The sequence below is a fragment of the Anabrus simplex genome, chromosome 1, assembly GCF_040414725.1.
Source record: "Anabrus simplex isolate iqAnaSimp1 chromosome 1, ASM4041472v1, whole genome shotgun sequence".
Taxonomy (NCBI): domain Eukaryota; kingdom Metazoa; phylum Arthropoda; class Insecta; order Orthoptera; family Tettigoniidae; genus Anabrus; species Anabrus simplex.
The window spans coordinates 570,756,667-570,774,577 of NC_090265.1; the positions used below are offsets into that span (position 1 = coordinate 570,756,667).

The 17,911-nt window shown below is 41.4% G+C and overlaps 1 protein-coding gene across 1 annotated transcript in view; it reads right to left on the reverse strand.

Annotated features, from left to right (window-relative positions):
• LOC136879586 (uncharacterized) overlaps positions 1-17,911 on the reverse strand; it is a gene marked incomplete at its 5' end in the record, with an annotated part of 63,396 nt that overhangs the window by 13,628 nt on the left and 31,857 nt on the right. Inside the window, one exon of the mRNA XM_068228766.1 lies at positions 2,647-2,872. Coding sequence (XP_068084867.1) covers positions 2,647-2,872 — 226 coding nt within the window. The remainder of the gene's footprint in view (positions 1-2,646; positions 2,873-17,911) is intronic.

A 17,911-nucleotide genomic window follows, 5' to 3' on the forward strand; every position in this document is an offset into this window, starting at 1 on the left:
TACGGACAGTATCACGGAAGTTACGACTTATATTAACTACCTGAAAAAGAACAAATATGGCATCAGTATTATACTTGAAAAATAAATTGTTTCTTAACTTTGCTTAAACTACTAGTCTGTGTCAATATTAACTCGTTTTTGACACAGATCTAGGAACCTATTCCGGAAACAACCGTAAATGGACGGAGATCTGTAGCACACATTTTGACGCACTTCTGTGTAATGTTTTGTTCGATATCATGTGATACTGCATTTGATGCACGCATTGTGTTCGGCCATACTTTACACATATGTGCTTTCATATGTGAGGTAGTAGATTCAAATATCAGTAAGGAAGCACAACGTTTACATGGCACGTATCCTACCTGTTAACCATTCGCAGTTGTTACTAGTAAGAAGTATTGCCACACTTCGCTCTTCATCCTTTCTTAACTTAGTAATCCATATTGCTTCCTTTTAGGTTTTACTTTCACCCTGTCCTTGGACTCCATGTTCGCAACGTATGCCTTAGTGATAGCGAATGTGAATCAGTCGGATCGAAGTTGGTGCGGTCGCTCAGTGCGCTGTCTCAGACTGGCCAAGCGGTCGGTCAGATCGCGCTCACTAGTGGATCTGGACGTAACTACACGACTACCTTCATTCGACCAACCGTAAACGAGGAATGCAAACCTTTAGTTTGAACCCACTATCTCGCGAATGCATGTTCACAGCTGCACGACCCTAACCGCACGGCCAACTTGCTCGTTCATCTATATATTTTTAAAAAATTCTATATATTAAAAAACTGTATGAAAACTAAAGTCAGTCAGTCCGGCCATTCTATCCGATCGATTTCCTTCATTTTTTAAACTGAGAAGGTATTCATGCACAGATTTGTCATCAGGTATTATAAATCACTTAACTTCCGCCTTCCTCAAATTATTTGATTTTTCAATTTTTTGTCTCCTTGAAGCAATCATATCTTTGGTTCTAATTGAGGTACGGAGTTCATTATTATTATTATCAATTTCGTAGTAACTGTAGTAGTGCAATTTTATGCTGCTAATAATAATCATCATAATAAGAATAATTTTCGTTGATTAGGACTTTTTAACACTGAATTACATTCAGTTACCACTGACCTGCACTAGGACTGTCGCTCAGGTGACAAATTTCCTAACAGCTGTTGTTTACTTAGTCTTTCCTTGAACGATTTCAAAGAACTTGCACATTTACCGAAAATATTCCTTGGTAAATTATTCCAGTCCATAACGCCTATTCCTATAAATGAATACTAAAAGACTCACCCATATGCACTTTTAAATGCCAACCATGTGTGACAGGATTCTATCATTGAATCTTGAACGTAGAAAGCGATAATGTAACCAATGATGCTACTCAACAGTGACTCAGTAGATCAATAATAATTATATAAAGGTCAACAGCAAGCCGAATTTTCCGGCCCAGTAGGCAATTTTACCTAAAAGTGTATAAAAATAAAATGGCATTGTTTTAAACATTGTGTATTTTCAAATTAAATAACCGTCTGGTGCACCTCACATGGTGAGAATTTTATCCTATCCTGTAATGCATCTTTATTACAGATTCTCATACCTGTCAGTATTCGGTCTGTAATGATTTAGGAATTAACTAATAGTGTCCAAAACCTCCCATTCACTGTTGCATCTCTTTCCTCTATGCGTCTTTCCTCTCATCATCATCATCATCATCATCGTCATATTCTGAAGGCTAAGCCTTGTCGCCGCAGCCATAGACGTCTGTCTTGAGCCAGTCATTTTAACTCGGTGTGGGTCTTGCAGTTAATTCTCTGAAGCAGGTTTTTAAAATAAGACACTTCCTCTTTTACCTGCAATTATTCCTTCAATAATGTTACAAAGAAACTCTTCATGCCACAGAAAGTGACCAATAAAATTTATTTTTCTTTTTTTTCAATTTCAGTTACCAGACTCCGTTTTTCTCCTCTCTAAGGACTTCTTCATTTCAGTCCACCTCTTCATTTCAATCTTTCCTTTATATCATTAAATGCCGATATAATAATAACTGCATGTGGTTATTAGAAATGTTAAGGACAGAACCTAATCTCCGAACCACAGAAATTTACCGTAAACGATTAAAATCACACGACTCGGCCAAGAATCCAAGTCTGAACCCGGCAGTCCTAAGACCAGAACGCTGACTACTCAGCTTCAGAACCAGATAATGTCGAGTTTCATCATTTCATCATTTTCTCTTAACAATCCACAGCAGAGACCATAGTCTCCTTGGAAGTCTATTCTATTTCATTCATCACACACGACCTCACCACCGAAGGCGGATCTTGCGAGCACCAGCATCTAATATGGTCATTCCCAGTATTCAGCCTCCATCTATTCATTACAAACACTTCCCTGTCATTGTTCTCTCCTGATTTTCCAGCAACGAATTTCATCACTACTTTCACATACGTTTCTTTCAGTTTAGGCAAAGGATGTCCCGAGCCTACCCTGTTTTCACTTTCGTCCACCAAACTTTCTTTCTTCGTTTCAACAACGAAAGTTGTGTGGAATTAAATTTGCTACACGTCCTTAAAAATTCTCTCACGTCAAAGTTCTTAACAAGCCCCGAAAATTGTAACACTTTAGTAAGTTCAAGCTGAGCGTCACTCACCTGGTGCAGTCCAGAGACCATGTGAGCCAAGGGCAGCGAACAGCTCTGGACGTTGTTCGCCGGTCGTCAGTCGAAGAGAGGCAGGAAAGGTGGGAACCTGGAGAGCGCTGCCTCGGCGAACTTCCTGTAGCTCTAGATTGTACCGATGACCGTCTCGATTCCTCCGATACAGCGCACCAGCGTTGTGTGCTGAGACGTAGATGGCGTCAGGGCGTGAACTGTTTCCCTGAAATTAATTTTTTTAAACATCAGGGCAGATGACCAAAGATCTACGAAAACGTATGCTGGTAATCAGTCCCCGTAAACATATTTACAATAAATAAAGACTATTCAATTTTATAGCAATAAAATGTTGAACATGAGACACAGATTTCTTAAACTGTGCAGAATTTTTGAAGTCTTGATATCGTACCAGGTGTTTCAGATACGTATTCCATAGAATAATGGATAGTCCACATCAGAGCCAACCCAATAGCGCTTCCCGCACAACAGCACAACCAGCCGCGCACCAGACAGTACGCCGGTGTGCAAGAGTTGCACATTTCGGTCTTTCTTCTTTTCTTAGGCCCAATTCACATTTTTCTTAACGCTTGCGATGAGATGAAACGTGTACTTGATAACAACATCTCAATTATAGCAAACCGGGCGAGTTGGCCATGCGGTTAGGGGCGCGCGGCTGTGAGTTTGCATCCGGGAGATAGTGGGTTCGAATCCCACTGTCGGCAGCCCTGAAGATGGTTTTCCATGGTTTCCCATTTTCACACCAGGCAAATGCTGGGGCTGTACCTTAATTAAGGCCACGGCCACTTCCTTCCAACTCCTAGGCCTTTCCTATCCCATCGTCGCCATAAGACCTATCTGTGTCGGTGCGACGTAAAGCCGCTAGCATACATACAATTATAGCAAGGTTTGAAAAGAGTGATTGTAACTACTCTAAACACATTAAATATGCATAAAATAAAATACTCGATCGTCGCCCTATGTGGTCTCACTTTGTACTTACCTTATTACTTACACATACAATTGTTGATGGGTGCGGGTTAATTAGCATACTTTGACAGCATAACATATAGGTTCCGGGAATAGATATTGAGGTATGGTTTCCCAACTAAAATTTGAGATTAGCTGATCTATCATGAAATAAAACAATTAACTGTACTTGATACTAAACAAAATATATTCTTCAAATTTTGAATTGAAATGTGAGATTTGCCGCGATAATACAGTTATAATATAAAACTCTGAAGTTAAAATGGAATGAAGCTCTAGGCATTCAGTTTAAAATACTCTTGACCGGACATTAGAAATCTGTACAAGAAATGTATCCCGCACTCGTTCAGTTAACAGTACCTTGGACACTTTAGGCGGAGCGCACACTTTAAGTGTTATTGTGACGTATTCCTTGGAAGGGGCATCAGCTGTAGGTATCTCAAACCTGATTTGGTGAAGTATTCTTTTAGCTTCACAAACGAGAACAGCATGGCTTGAAAATATATCCACACTGCACAATCTACTTTACAGCCCGCCTGGGGGCCATGATCGTTAAGGCGGTGAAGTCTAAACTGTCTGACATCGAGGTTAGCTGGTTCGAGTCCCGTTGGTCGAAAAATTTTCACAATCTGAATGTTGGCCGGCAGGGTAGGGGAGGTGGTCTTATACAATTTCTAATCACTAGATTGCATGCCAAAACCCTGGATTAAATTCCAAACATATCCGCAGTGCTCACATGGAGTGAGGGTATATGACGCTATTGATGGTGATTCGTCCGTCGGATGGAGACGTCAAGCCTTGAGCAGACCCCTTGGTGCTATTCGACAGGAGTAGGCTATGTGCCGGCACCGGGTTTCACCCTCTCCCTACTATCATATATCACGTCATTCATTTCATCTCATTAACTCCTCTGATGAGGTTGTCGTCAGGAAGGGCATCTGGTCATAAAAACCCGCCCCGACAGATTCATCTCACCTCATACCCGACCCCGTAGGAAACGGAACAAGGGTTGGACAATCAATCAACTTTACACTTAGTTCACTGAATTGTTAGTCTGCATTACGAAGACTCAATCTTCAGCTGTCACTGAATCGACACAAGAACTGGACCGAAACATATGCACCAAATACACTCCGAACATATAATCCATGTGATCACTGAAGACTACGTATCCATAGAACTGGTCACTACCATCTCACTTGAATCCTATATATTAAGGCTCGGTATCTAACTACAACACTTCATCGTTCGAGGCTGTCCATCCAACTAACTTTCACTATGGGAGACCCGATCCTTTTATAGACACTAATTATCACATAGTATAACACCCACGTCATGGTTAAAACAGTCCATGACATCACTCAAACCAAGCGTCAACGGATTGCACGTGATGTTTAAAATAGCCGCAGGGTAAATTGGGGCAAATATTCGTTTATAGGAAGGGGATTTAGGGATTGGAGTAACTTACCAAGGGAGATATTCAATAAATTTCCAATTTCTTTGCAAGCATTTAAGAAAAGGCTAGGAAAACAACATATAGGGAATCTGCCACCTGGGTGACTGCCCTAAATGCAGAGATTGATTGATTGATTGATTGATTGATTGATTGATTGATTGATTGATTGATTGATTGATTGATTGATTGATTGATTGATTGATTGATTGATTGATTGATTGATTGATTGATTGATTGATTGATTGATTGATTGATTGATTGATTGATTGATTGATTGATTGATTGATTGATTGATTGATTGATTGATTGATTGATTGATTGATTGATTGATTGATTGATTGATTGATTGATTGATTGATTGATTGATTGATTGATTGATTGATTGATTGATTGATTGATTGATTGATTGATTGATTGATTGATTGATTGATTGACACATATGATACATAATGAAATAACATTAAGCAAGCGATAATGAATTAATATGGCGAAATCAGATGACAGAATTGGATAAAATAATAACAATAGTTATAATAATAATAATAATAATAATAATAATAATAATAATAATAATAATAATAATAATAATAATAATAATAAATACAGAGGAATGTTAGTAACGGGATTTGAACCGTTAAAAAAGAAACGGAGAAGCGGAGAGTCATCGATCCTCACACAGAAGTGGTGATGGTGATTTTGGAAATGGAAGTCTGCAGCCATATCATGTATTCAGATCCATTTGTAATTTTAGGGCATCGTAACAATTTGTGTTCAATTCCATCATACAAATGAGTGTATATTGTGTTGTTACTTAAATGTCTTAAATGACATATTTATTATCTCGTGTTGTTTCGACTTACACCGGGCGAGTTGGTCGTGCGGTTAGGGGCGCGCAGGTGTGAGCTTGCATCCGAGAGACAGTGGATTCAAACCCCACGGTCGGCAGTCCTGAATATGGTATTCCTTGGTTTCCCTTTTTTGCACCAGGTAAATGCTGAGGCTGTACCTTAATTAAGGCCACGGCCACTTCCTTCCCACTCCGAGGCCTTTCCTGTCCCATCATTGCCATAAGACCTATCTGTGTCGGTGCGACGTAAAAAAAGTTGTAAAAAAAAAAACAGTTTCGGTTTACCTTCTTACGCTTCCAAGATCACGCAATTTAACCGACATGGACTGTTTACTTGCATCATCAAATTTATGTAACATTGCCTGCGAACAGGGCACGTAAACTTCGTGCAGCAACAGCAACTAATGTTAAGAATTCGAGTGAGCATAATGAGAAGAATAGCTTTTTTTTTTTTGCTTTACTTCGCACTGACACAGATAGGTCTTATGGCGACGATGGGACAGGAAAGGCCTAGGAGTGGGAAGGAAGCGGCCGTGGCCTAAATTAAAGAACAGCCCCAGCATTCGCCTGGTGTGAAAATGGGAAACCACGGAAAACCATCTTCAAGGCTTCCGACAGTGTGGTTCAAGCCCACTATCTCCCGGATACAAGCTCACAGTTGCGCGCCCCTAACCGCACGGCCAACTGGCCCTGTAAAAATAGCTTTGGGTGCAACACAGGAGGGGGGTTATTTTGAACATTTGTTGTGACTCCTTGGCTGAATGGTCAGTGTCGAGCCTACGGTTTAGAGAGTCCTGTTATTTGATTCCCGGTCGGGTCCTGCATTTTAATCATGTAACTTAAGGTTAATTTCTCTGACTCTAGGAATGAGTGTTTGTGTTTGTCTCAACATACTTCTCTTTAAGCACACATACCACACGACCATCAAGCATAAAAACACGCAATAGCAAATACATCCCTCGACATAGGGTTGCTGTCAGCGAGGAATTTTATACGAGAGTCAGATGAATTTTAACGCCACCTGCAGTCATCCGTGAAATTATTTTATAGACGCTTTTCCCCCCACCTAACTTCAGGTAAATGTTAAGATAATGACTTCCTCAAAACTACAATCGATTCCTTTGTAATTCGTATCCCCAACCATTTTTACACATACGCACACACATTAGTACAAGTATTAAAATAACTTTCGTGGTTCGTGGTGTGGGTTACTGCAGTCACCTCCTAATTCGTGAACTATGGGCAACGAGTGAGTGGCCTAGTAAGTGGTCCTGAAAGTCGGAATATCGATACTGTGGAGTAGGAGTGGGCATTTCGGACATATTCTGAGACATGGCCCTCCTTGTGCTCAGTTAGCACAATCCACCAGTGGTCCGTAACCCGTTACAGGAGAGATTATCACTGGGACTATGTGTAAGTAGGGTAGCATCCTACTTCACAGAATTTTTACCGAGCACGCTCAGAATGTTTTAAGCAAGCCTTGTACCTATAGGAGTAACGGAGTCCCACTTCCATTTGACAGGCGAGGTACTCCATGGCAAGAACTTGATGGATGAAATGGAATTCGATCGAGAGCTATCAATATTAATGGGGCTTATGGAAGAAAGAAAATAAAACTGGCTGAGTCAGCAAGGAGGATGTGTTTGTAGGTATCAGGAGTTAATTATATTCGTGTAAGGAGAAATAACGAGGAAGAGAGAGCAGGTTATAAATTGGTCTTAACAAATGTTAAAAAGGGAAGGACAGAGAGTGGGGCGGGAATACTATTACAGGCAACATAGTTTTTGTTAGGCACGTAAATGAGCTAATGATGTGGGCAGATTCAGCAGTTGGAGGAATTAGGAGGAGAATTGTCTCTGTGCATTCATCATGTGAGGGAGCAGATGAGGGAGAATGAAGTTGACAGGTTTTATGAAGCACTGAGTGAAATCATAGACAGGGTCAACAGCAAGGAGGGGTCAGTGCTAATGGGCGAATTCAATGCGAGAGTTGGAAATAGAACTGACGGATATGAAAAGGTAATGGGTAAATGTGGGGAAGACATAGAAGAAATACGAATGGGAAGCGTTTACGGGACTTCTGTGCTAGTAAGGGCTTAGCAGTTACGAATACATTATTGAAGCATACGGCTATTCATCGCTACACGTGGGAGAGTGAGGCACTAGATCTATGATAGACTATGAATAGACTTTGAATTCAGGAAATCTGTTAGGAATGTGCGGGTATCCCAGGAATTACTTTATGATAAAGATCACTATTTAATCTGTAGTAAACTATCTCTAGACCTAGGACATAGAAAGTGAGATCTGTCTGCAGATAATAAGGGTAGAGAATCTTTAGGACGAGGATGTTGGACAGAAGTACATGGATATGATTAGTGAAAAGTTCCAAATAGACAGTAAGCAAGTTCAGAATATAGAAGGAGAATGCAGGGCATACAGATATATTGTAGTAGAAACAGGAAGGGAATGCCTAGGAACAACTGTATTTAAAGATGGGGAAAAGCGAGCGTCTTGGAGGAATGATGAAGTGAGGGCAGTTTGTAAACGTAAAGAGGTGTGTCAGAAATACTTACGCTTTCAGGACTGATACACATAGTGCAATGTACGTAGACGACTTAGTTTTAGGCAGACTGGGCTGAAAGCCTGCAATCTAGTACCTTAGATGCAGTATGATATGAAAATTAGTATTTCCAAGACTACAGCGATGTCAGTAGGGAAGGGATATAATAGAACTGAATGTCAAATTGGAAATACAAAACTGGAGCAGGTAGATCATTTCAAGTATTTTGGGTGCGTATTCTCCTAGGATGGTAGTATAGTAAGTGAGATCAAACCATGGTGCAGCAAAGCTAATGTAGTGATCTCAACAGTATATTGTAAGAAAGAAGTCAGCTCCTGGACAAAACTCTTTACTTCCGGCCTGTTTCAGACCAGCTTTGCTGTGCGGGAGTGAAAGCTGGGTGTACTTAAGATATCTTATCCATAAGTTAGAAGTAACAGACATGAACGTAGTGAGAATGATTGCTGGTACAAACAGGTGAGAACAATGACAGGAGGGTAATCCAAATAAGGAGATACAAGCTGTTAAGAATGAACTCGACAGATGAAGCTGTACGCATAAACCGCCTTCGGTCATGTGAGGCGAATGGAGGAGGATAGTTTACCCAGGAGAATATTGGACTTGGCATGGAAGATAAGAGAAACAGAGGAAGACCAAGACGAAGATGGTTAGAGTTTCTAACGATTCACAGATAAAAGGTACGGAACTAAACGGGGCCACAGAGCTAGTTACAAATAGAGGATTGTGAAAACGTTTAGTAAATTCACAGCGGCTTTCAGAATGAATGCTGAAAAGCATAGCAGTCTATAACGAAGCTGTATGTACGGTATGTGTTGAAATAATGTAGGTCATCAGGCAAATACACGTGCATAATAAGTACATAGGTCTGATGACCATGATGTCGTGTTCCACGGCTGAGTGGTCACATCAAGCAAAGGCCTTCAGTCCTTGAGGAGCCAGTTTCGATTCCCGACCGATTCGAGGAATTTTAATCTTAAATGGTTAATCAATCGTTTGGCTCGGAGACTGTGTGTTTTCCCCCCTGTGGGTGGGGGCGGAAGAATAACACCCACGGTATCCACTGCATGTTGTGAGAGGCGACTGAAGGGGGCTCTAGGGGCATAACGTAATAATAATAATAATAATAATAATAATAATAATAATAATAATAATAATAATAATAATAATAGAAGAAGAACAGCAAAAGCTATTGTAACAATCGTAATGTTTAAGACTCCCTCTTTATCTTCTCGCTGTGGCTTTTCTTGAGAACTTCTGACTAGGTTTTGTTAGTGGTAATGCTTGGATGGTCTCAAAGCGGTGAATGTCGACGAATTTTCTGAACTTAGATCTGTCTAATACAATGTAATTCTGCGATTCCTATTTCCTGAAGATCTTTTGAGAACTCCGAGCAGCCAACTGTTTCTTATTTTCATTGATAGGGATATTATTATTATTATTACTATTATTATTATTATTATTATTATTATTATTATTATTATTATTATTATTATTATTATTATTATTACCACGTTGTCCGAAGTAAGCCAGCTACAATCTTGTATTTGTGAAGTCAATAAAGAAAATGAAGTGGCGTGTGGGTGTTAGTGCCGGGAGTGTCCGAGGACAAGTTCAGCTCGCGAGATGCAGGTCTTTCGATATGACTCCCATAGGCGACCTGCGTGTTGTGATGAGAATGAAATGATGAATATAGTCCCCATGCCAGTGAAATTAACCAATTATGGTTAAAATTCCCGACCCTGCCGGGAATCGAACTCGGTACTCCTGTGACCAAAGGTCAGCACGCTAACCATTTAGCCGTGGAGCTGGACTGTCAAATCAATAATCTAATTTCTTACCTATTATCTGTTACAAACAGCGTACAGTATTTCACAGATATTCTTGTTTTCACTAGCAGCGCATTATTCATGTAGTGGCTGGCTTCTCCAACTGGATACAAATACTCCGAGATTTCACCTCATTTCCAACTTGGTACACATCACACGCAACATCGCGAAGTTTCGCTAACGAAGAAAGTCTCCTCATCTACATAAGATGGAGTATCGTACTGCTTCAGACAGTGCGACATTGTTGCTTCTATTAAGTCACTTATGTTGTCATATTGAACAGCTCATTGTTCTTTGTGAAGTCTTTTGCCGGTTATTTGTAATATATTGGGTTTAATAATTTAAAAGAAATAACAGTAACCTTTGTTCGGTAGCTTTAATAATATGTATGTAGGTATAGGGTCCGCCTCTGTGGTGTAGTAGTTACTGTGATTAGCTGCCACCCCCGGAGGCCCGGGTTCGATTCCCGGCTCTGTCACGAAATTTGATAAGTTGTAAGAGTGCTGGAACGGGGTCCATTCAGCCTAGGGAGGTCAACTGAGTAGAGATTGGTTCGATTCCCACCTCAGCCATCCTGGAAGTGATTTTCCGTGGTTTCCCACTTCTCCGCCAGGCAAATGCCGGGATGGTACCTAACTTAAGGCTACGGCCGCTTCCTTCCCTCTTCCTTGTCTATCCCTTACAATCTACCCATCCCCCCGCAAGGGCCCTGTTCAGCATAGCAGGTGAGGCCGCCTGGGCAAGGTACTGGTCATCCTCTCCAGTTGTATCCCCCGACCCAGAGTCTGATGCTCCAGGACACTGCCCTTGAAGCGGTATAGGTGGAATCCCTCGCTGTGTCCGAGGAAAAAACCGACCCTGGAGGGTAAACAGATAAAGAGGAAGAAGAAGTATGTAGGCGTAGGCCTATGTATGTCCAACACTTGTCCTGTTTCTCTACGGAATCGGGTATGAAGAGAGATGAATCTTCGTAGCGAGTCTTTCTTTCTTTCTTTCTTTCTTTCTTTCTTTCTTTCTTTCTTTCTTTCTTTCCTTTTCTTTTCTTTTCTTCTTTTCTTTTCTTTTCTTTTCTTTTCTTTCTTTTTAACCTCATCAGAGGAGTTAATGAGATGAATGACATGATATATGATGGTAGGAAAGGAGAGGAGTGAAACCCGGTGCCGGCACATAGCCTGCTCAAGGCTTTACGTTTCCACTCGACGGACGAATCACAGTAAACAGAGCCATATGCCCTCACATATAAGCACTGCGGAGAGCTTTGGAATTTAATCCAGGCTTTTGGAACGCAATCTAGTGATTAGAAATATTGTAAACCACCACCTGGCCAACATTCTGATGGTGACATTTTTTCGACCAACGGGACTCGAACCAGCAAACCACATGCAGTTCACACCATAACGATCATGTCCAGCAGGCGGGCTAGGTAATAATAATAATAATAATAATAATAATAATAATAATAATAATAATAATAATAATAATAATAATAATAATAATAATAATAATAATTGTACCGGGCGGTACACCTCTACACCGTTTATTTAAAAGTTGCGCCAGTTGAAACTCCTCTTCTGGAGGAAGGTTGAACTTTATCTACTCTATTAATTCTCTACTTTCTCAGAAGATGTCACCACGTGGAAAATTTTGAGTTTTTGAACTGTGTCACTTTTGATGTGTTTTTGTTTAGCTTGAAGTAAGAAGTGTGAACTTTCTCTTCTAGAGGACACTACTGAAGATCAACAATAGTGCAACCTAGTGCGGAGTCAAAGAACTATTTTGTTGAAGAAATTTTTATTTCAAATGTTTGTTCTTTGCTAAATTTCTTTCTGTTATTGTTTAAGTTGGCTGTATTCCCCTCTCTTTCCCCTTGTTTTGCATGTAGCCAATCCCGAATTTCTTAAATTAATTTCTATCCAATCAGATGTATCTTCCCCCAACTTGAATCGATTGCGGGGTCCTAGCCAATAAAATAATTGTGGGCGGGTATTTTAATTCCCCTAACGCCTAGAACCTTCCACGAGAGGTTATAAACTGCTGATTTTTGGGTTTCCGGGCCACTTCTGTTCCATCTTTCAGTGTATTAAGTACATCGCAGGAGGCGGGTAGCGCCTCTTTCTTCTGCAGCGGTCAACAATAAGGTAATGGCCGATTAATAAATTCTTTCTTTTCTTGCTCAGCAGTTTAACTCTCGGGGCGGGTGCGAAGCGTTCTACCATGTAACCTTTTCCTAAAATGTAACTACTCTTTTCTTCGATTCTCTTGTGAAGCTACATTCTGGGATAGAGAGTGCTAACCCTCTCGAGCTCCCACTCATATTGTTTTGAGGTGAACTTATTTTTCTCAACCTATTCTTCGATAATGTAAAACAAATTGTTCTTTTCTAAGTCACCTCTGTAGTATGGGATTAGCCCTTGCATCAGTGGCCTAAGAGCCAAAGTAGGTCTTAAAATCAAAGTGTATTAGGAGTGCAAGTTCGCCTCCTCTCAAATTGTTTTAGAGGTCATTTAATTAACCTGCTTTTCATTTAATAGACCTCAGTAGATTGGGTATTTTACCCCTGTGTTTATGTCCGTTGACGGACAACTTGAAGGTGGAGTTTGGTGTGGCCTGGGAAAGGCTTAAATGAAAGAGCGAGTGGCTCTTTTGGAAACGGAGTGTTGTGTGCCTCGAGGAGGCTTTACTGTGTGATTTGGAGCAAGTGCTCCAGGGTTTGATTGGGGTCTTCTGCCCCTTTGTTAAAATTTGTATATCGGAAAGTTGGGCTAGTTGCTCAAAAATTGTGAACTCAGGGCTCGAAGCCCAAACTCTGTAACCCCTGCTATTGTACATTTCAAATTGTGTTTCGGCTACTAAGTACCTGTTCTTTGTTATTACTTAATATTGAAAAGAAAATATAACCTTGTTAAATTTTACGTTAACTTTGATTCCGTAGTTTGAGACCCATTCACGCCCGCACCTTCTTACACCTCTTCCTACCATCAAAACGCGGTAACAAGTGGTAGCAGAGCGTGGTTGAATGGGTCTCAATTTAGCCCCTTTTGACGGCTAAACACTGTTTTGATCCGAACTCTAACCATTTTCTCAGTTGCTGGAAATTTTTTATTGAGGTTGTTCAAAATTTTTCCGTCATCATGCCCGGCCCTCGCGATGTTCTCCTCCTTAACTATTTGCGCAAAGAGGAGTTGATCTACGAATTAACTATTAGAAACGTGCAATCTGGAGGCACGGTTGCTATCGACACTAACAAACTTAGAGAGTCCCTTGATTTGCCCATTTCCATCCCCAATTTGGGAGAGAAAGAAATTGATGACTCTCTTTCCACGATCGTCGAGAATATTTCTGGGCTAGCATCTGTAGTTAGTTTTTTTGATGAAAATGATCCGTCTCCTAATCAAATTAAGCGTGTGCAAGGCAGACTATATCACTTTTCAAATAGAGTTAATGATCTGTTGTCTCTAAAGGTGAATGACGTTCAGAGGAAGGAAGCTAATACGCTCCTTGAAACTATTTCTGAATTGTCTAGTAAAGTCACTCAATTGTTAACTGGGGAAGTTCCTCCCAAATCTGATCAACCCACCATAGTAAATGTAGGTAGTGAGGAAGCGCCTCCCAAGGGAGAAGTTAATAGGAAAACCATCGCTGCTCAAACTATCTCTGCCCCATTGGACAACGAGTCTGAACGCCGTGCATCGCTGAGTAACATTCGTTCTGAATTAACTTCTCTGCCATTGAAACCTTTACCTACTATGTCACCCGGGTTTACCAGCTTGCCTCATCCATTGGCAATGTTGCTCAGAGGTATTTCTAAGTTTTCTGTTAATACCACCAGTGACGTAATTTCATTTTTAAGATTTCTAGTGGAATTTCAGGATCATGCCCTTGTGTTTTCTCTGTCTCCATGTCAAATTTTGCAAATTATCTATCCTTATGCTATTGGTGTTCTCTCAGATAAAATAGTAAGAGCTATTGCTGAACAGTCATCTATTGAGGATTTCCATGCCCATTTGCTAGCTAATTTCATACCGGCTAGGGCCAGGTCCTCCCTTATTCAGAAGTACTATTATCGTGTACAGCGCTTGGATGAAAACTTGGCTGATTTCATACAGGACATTAAGTTTTATACTAGGGTGTTTGCTCTCCACTTCCCTGAGGATCAGATCGTGCAAGCTATTGTTGAAGGGATCTCACCACCCTACAGGTCATATTTGTGTTTCGCGGCATGCCCGCAAACTTTCTCGGAACTTGAAGCATTGGCCGTCTCAGCGGAAGGAGTTAGATACGCCGATTCCTTGCGTGTCGCGAAAGAACCCCCGCCTTCCTTTAGTAACACTCGGCCTCCACCTCGCCGATCAGTCACCCCTCGTAAATGTTATGCTTGCGGGTCGCCTGACCACCTGCGCAATAAGTGTCCTCTGATCAAGTCTAGTAGGGCAAATAATGGAGCTGGTTCATCACAGGGCTGTTTTAAATGTGGGGCTTTCTCACATATCGCCAAGAATTGTCCCAATTCGAATAGCACCCCCTCCTGCTCAACTTCTGGGGTAACTTCCAACAACAGTCAAAAGTGACTAGTGGCTTCGGCTGAGTCAACTAATCCATCTTCCCAAGGCTCTGCCCCTGGCAAAAAGGTCGAGAATTCAGGGAACGATAAGTCTTCGAATACATCTTTTGAATGCCCCAAAGAGTGTCTTAGGATTGCGGCGGATATCCCCGCACCTGTTCCTTTTCTTAAGATTGAGATAAATAACGAACCTATAACAGCTCTATTAGATTCAGGCAGTGTTTGTTCCATTATTTCGGCTGAATGGTACTCCAAATTGAAATCTGTTTGTAAACTACCTGTCTATGACTCTTCTCCTGTTAAATATGTTTCGGCTAATACATCTCCATTAGAAATTCTAGGTTCTTTACTGGTCAAAATTCGTATTTTTAAGTTTACATGGAAAATCAAACTGTTTGTGGCTAAGCACTTGTCTTGCCCCATCATACTGGGAGCGGACTTTATTTCTCACACTGGTCTTGTGCTCGATCTCCAGTCTAGGTCGTGCACATTCAAATTCGCTTCTAGTTGTAAAATCCCACTATTAACGTGTAATTCTGTGTCATGTTTCTCTATTTCGCCTACCCAGGATGAGATGTTGTTAGACCTTAGACATCTACCTGAGGAGCAGGCTAATAGTATTCGTAAATTATGTCAGTCATTTCCAGAGGTATTCACTGATACTCTTGGTGTTACTGATCTTATTGAATACAAAATTGAGGTCACGGATTCGATTCCTGTCCGTTTTCCACCTTATAGGCTATCTCCACCTAAAATGAAGGCTCTGAAAGAAATCATCGATCAGATGTTGAAGGATGGTATTATTAGGCCCTCTAAGTCGGCGTATTCATCGCCTATTTTTCTAGTCCCGAAACCCCAAGGAGGCTTCAGGCCTGTCATTGATTACAGGGCTCTCAATCGGAAGGTGGTGTTGCAATCTGTGCCCCTTCCTGACCTTCATTCTTGTTTTTCATGGTTTCGTAAGGCCAAGTTCTTCACTATCTTGGACTTGAATCAGGCCTATAATCAAATTCCCCTTGCCGAAGAGTCTAAACACCTTACAGCGTTTGCCACGGACTGGAATTTATACGAATACAACCGCGTGCCTTTCGGGCTCCCCACGGGGGCAGCTGTGCTCACTAGGCTACTAGATAGGGTCTTCTCCGACATCAAATTTGAATACTTATATCACTACTTGGATGATGTCGTCGTGTTTTCGGAGACCTTCGAAGAACATCTAGATCATCTGCGAGAAGTTCTGAATCGCCTTCGTAAGGCTGGGTTAACTGTTAAGTTGTCCAAGGTTGCCTTTGCTAAGCCCTCTATGTCATTCCTAGGGCATATTGTGTCACCTGATGGTGTAGCAGTCGATCATTCTAGAACACAGGCCATCCGTGATTTTAAACCTCCCAAGGACATTAAAGGCATCGCCAGGTTTATTGGTATGGTGAATTTCTTCAGAAAGTTCATTCCTAACTTTGCTAATAGAGCGGCGCCCTTAAACCTTCTTCGTAGGAAAGGCATCAAATTCGAGTGGGGACCTTCTCAACAAGCCGCTTTTGAAGATCTGAAATTAGCTCTCTGTAATGCCCCTGTACTTGCTATGCCTGATTTCTCAAAGAAATTCATCGTCCAAACGGACGCGTCGTCGTCAGCTGTAGCTGCAGTCCTTCTTCAAGAGACTGAACTAGGGAGGCGACCCATCGCCTATGCATCTAGGACTTTGTCGGCTCAAGAAGCCAAGTATTCCATCTATGAGCTCGAAGGTTTGGCAGTCTTATTCGCCTTAGAGAAGTTCCGTCTCTATCTGGAACATGTCAAATTCGACCTGGAAACAGATAATCAAGACTTAAGCTGGGTCTTAGGTAGGCCGCGTCGTACTGGTCGTATAGCCCGTTGGGCCATTCGTATTTCTGCCTTCCAATTCGATGTCAGGCATATCAGAGGTACTGAAAATGTTGTTGCTGATGGACTCAGCCGTATGTTTTCAAACGAGGTCGAGACCCACGAACCGGTCGACAGTTCATCACCTTCCGAGTCCATACTATCCGAGGTTAATGCCATCCTAACAGATGCTCCCATGCTTTTTAGAGATATTGAGAAATACCAACGTGAAGATCCGACGCTGGCTCCGATAATGGAAAACCTTTCTTCTGGGGAACAGGTTGTCCCTTATGTTCTGAGGAATGGTGTTCTATGTTGCCCATCGAGGCATGATAAGATGATGAAAGTTGTCGTTCCAGCCGTTCTTGTACCTATGATCTTCAAGTATTATCATGAGACCCCATTAGGAGGGCATCTTGGAATCTTTAAAACCCGTGAAAAGATTCGTGAAATGTTCATCTGGAAAGGTATGGACGGTGAAATCCGTGAACTTGTAAAAGCTTGTAAATCATGTTTGCTGAGTAAACCCACCATGTCCACCAAGTTAGGCCTTTTGTCTTCGCATCAAGCGTCGCGCCCCATGGAACGCCTGTATATTGATTATGTAGGACCCTTCCCCCAGTCAAAGGGTAATGCCAACAAGTTCATCTTTGTATGTGTAGATGGTTTTACCAGATTTTCTTGGTTATTTCCGACTAAGCTGGCTACCGCTCAGTCCACCATTACCTGTCTAAATTCCATTTTTGCTTCTTTTGGTCCGTGTCAATATATTGTATCTGATAATGCTAAGGCTTTTACATCTAATTTATTTCGTAAATTCTGTTTTGACTTATCAATCTCTCATGTAACTACTTCTGCTTATTACCCTCAACCATCTCTGGCTGAACGGGTTAACCGTAATCTCAGGTCAGCACTTATTGCCTATCATCATGAAGATCATTCCAGGTGGGACACGTCCCTGCATTGGATAGCTTTTGCGTTGAATTCGGCGGTTCATGAATCTCACAAGTTTACTCCAGCTTCTTTGATGTTCAAGTTTGTTCCCAACTCGCCGCTCTCTAACCTCTGGTCTCTGAATGACATTCTACCCGAGACAATAGATCCGGATAACATTAAAGATCTTTGGAAGAAGGCTAAAG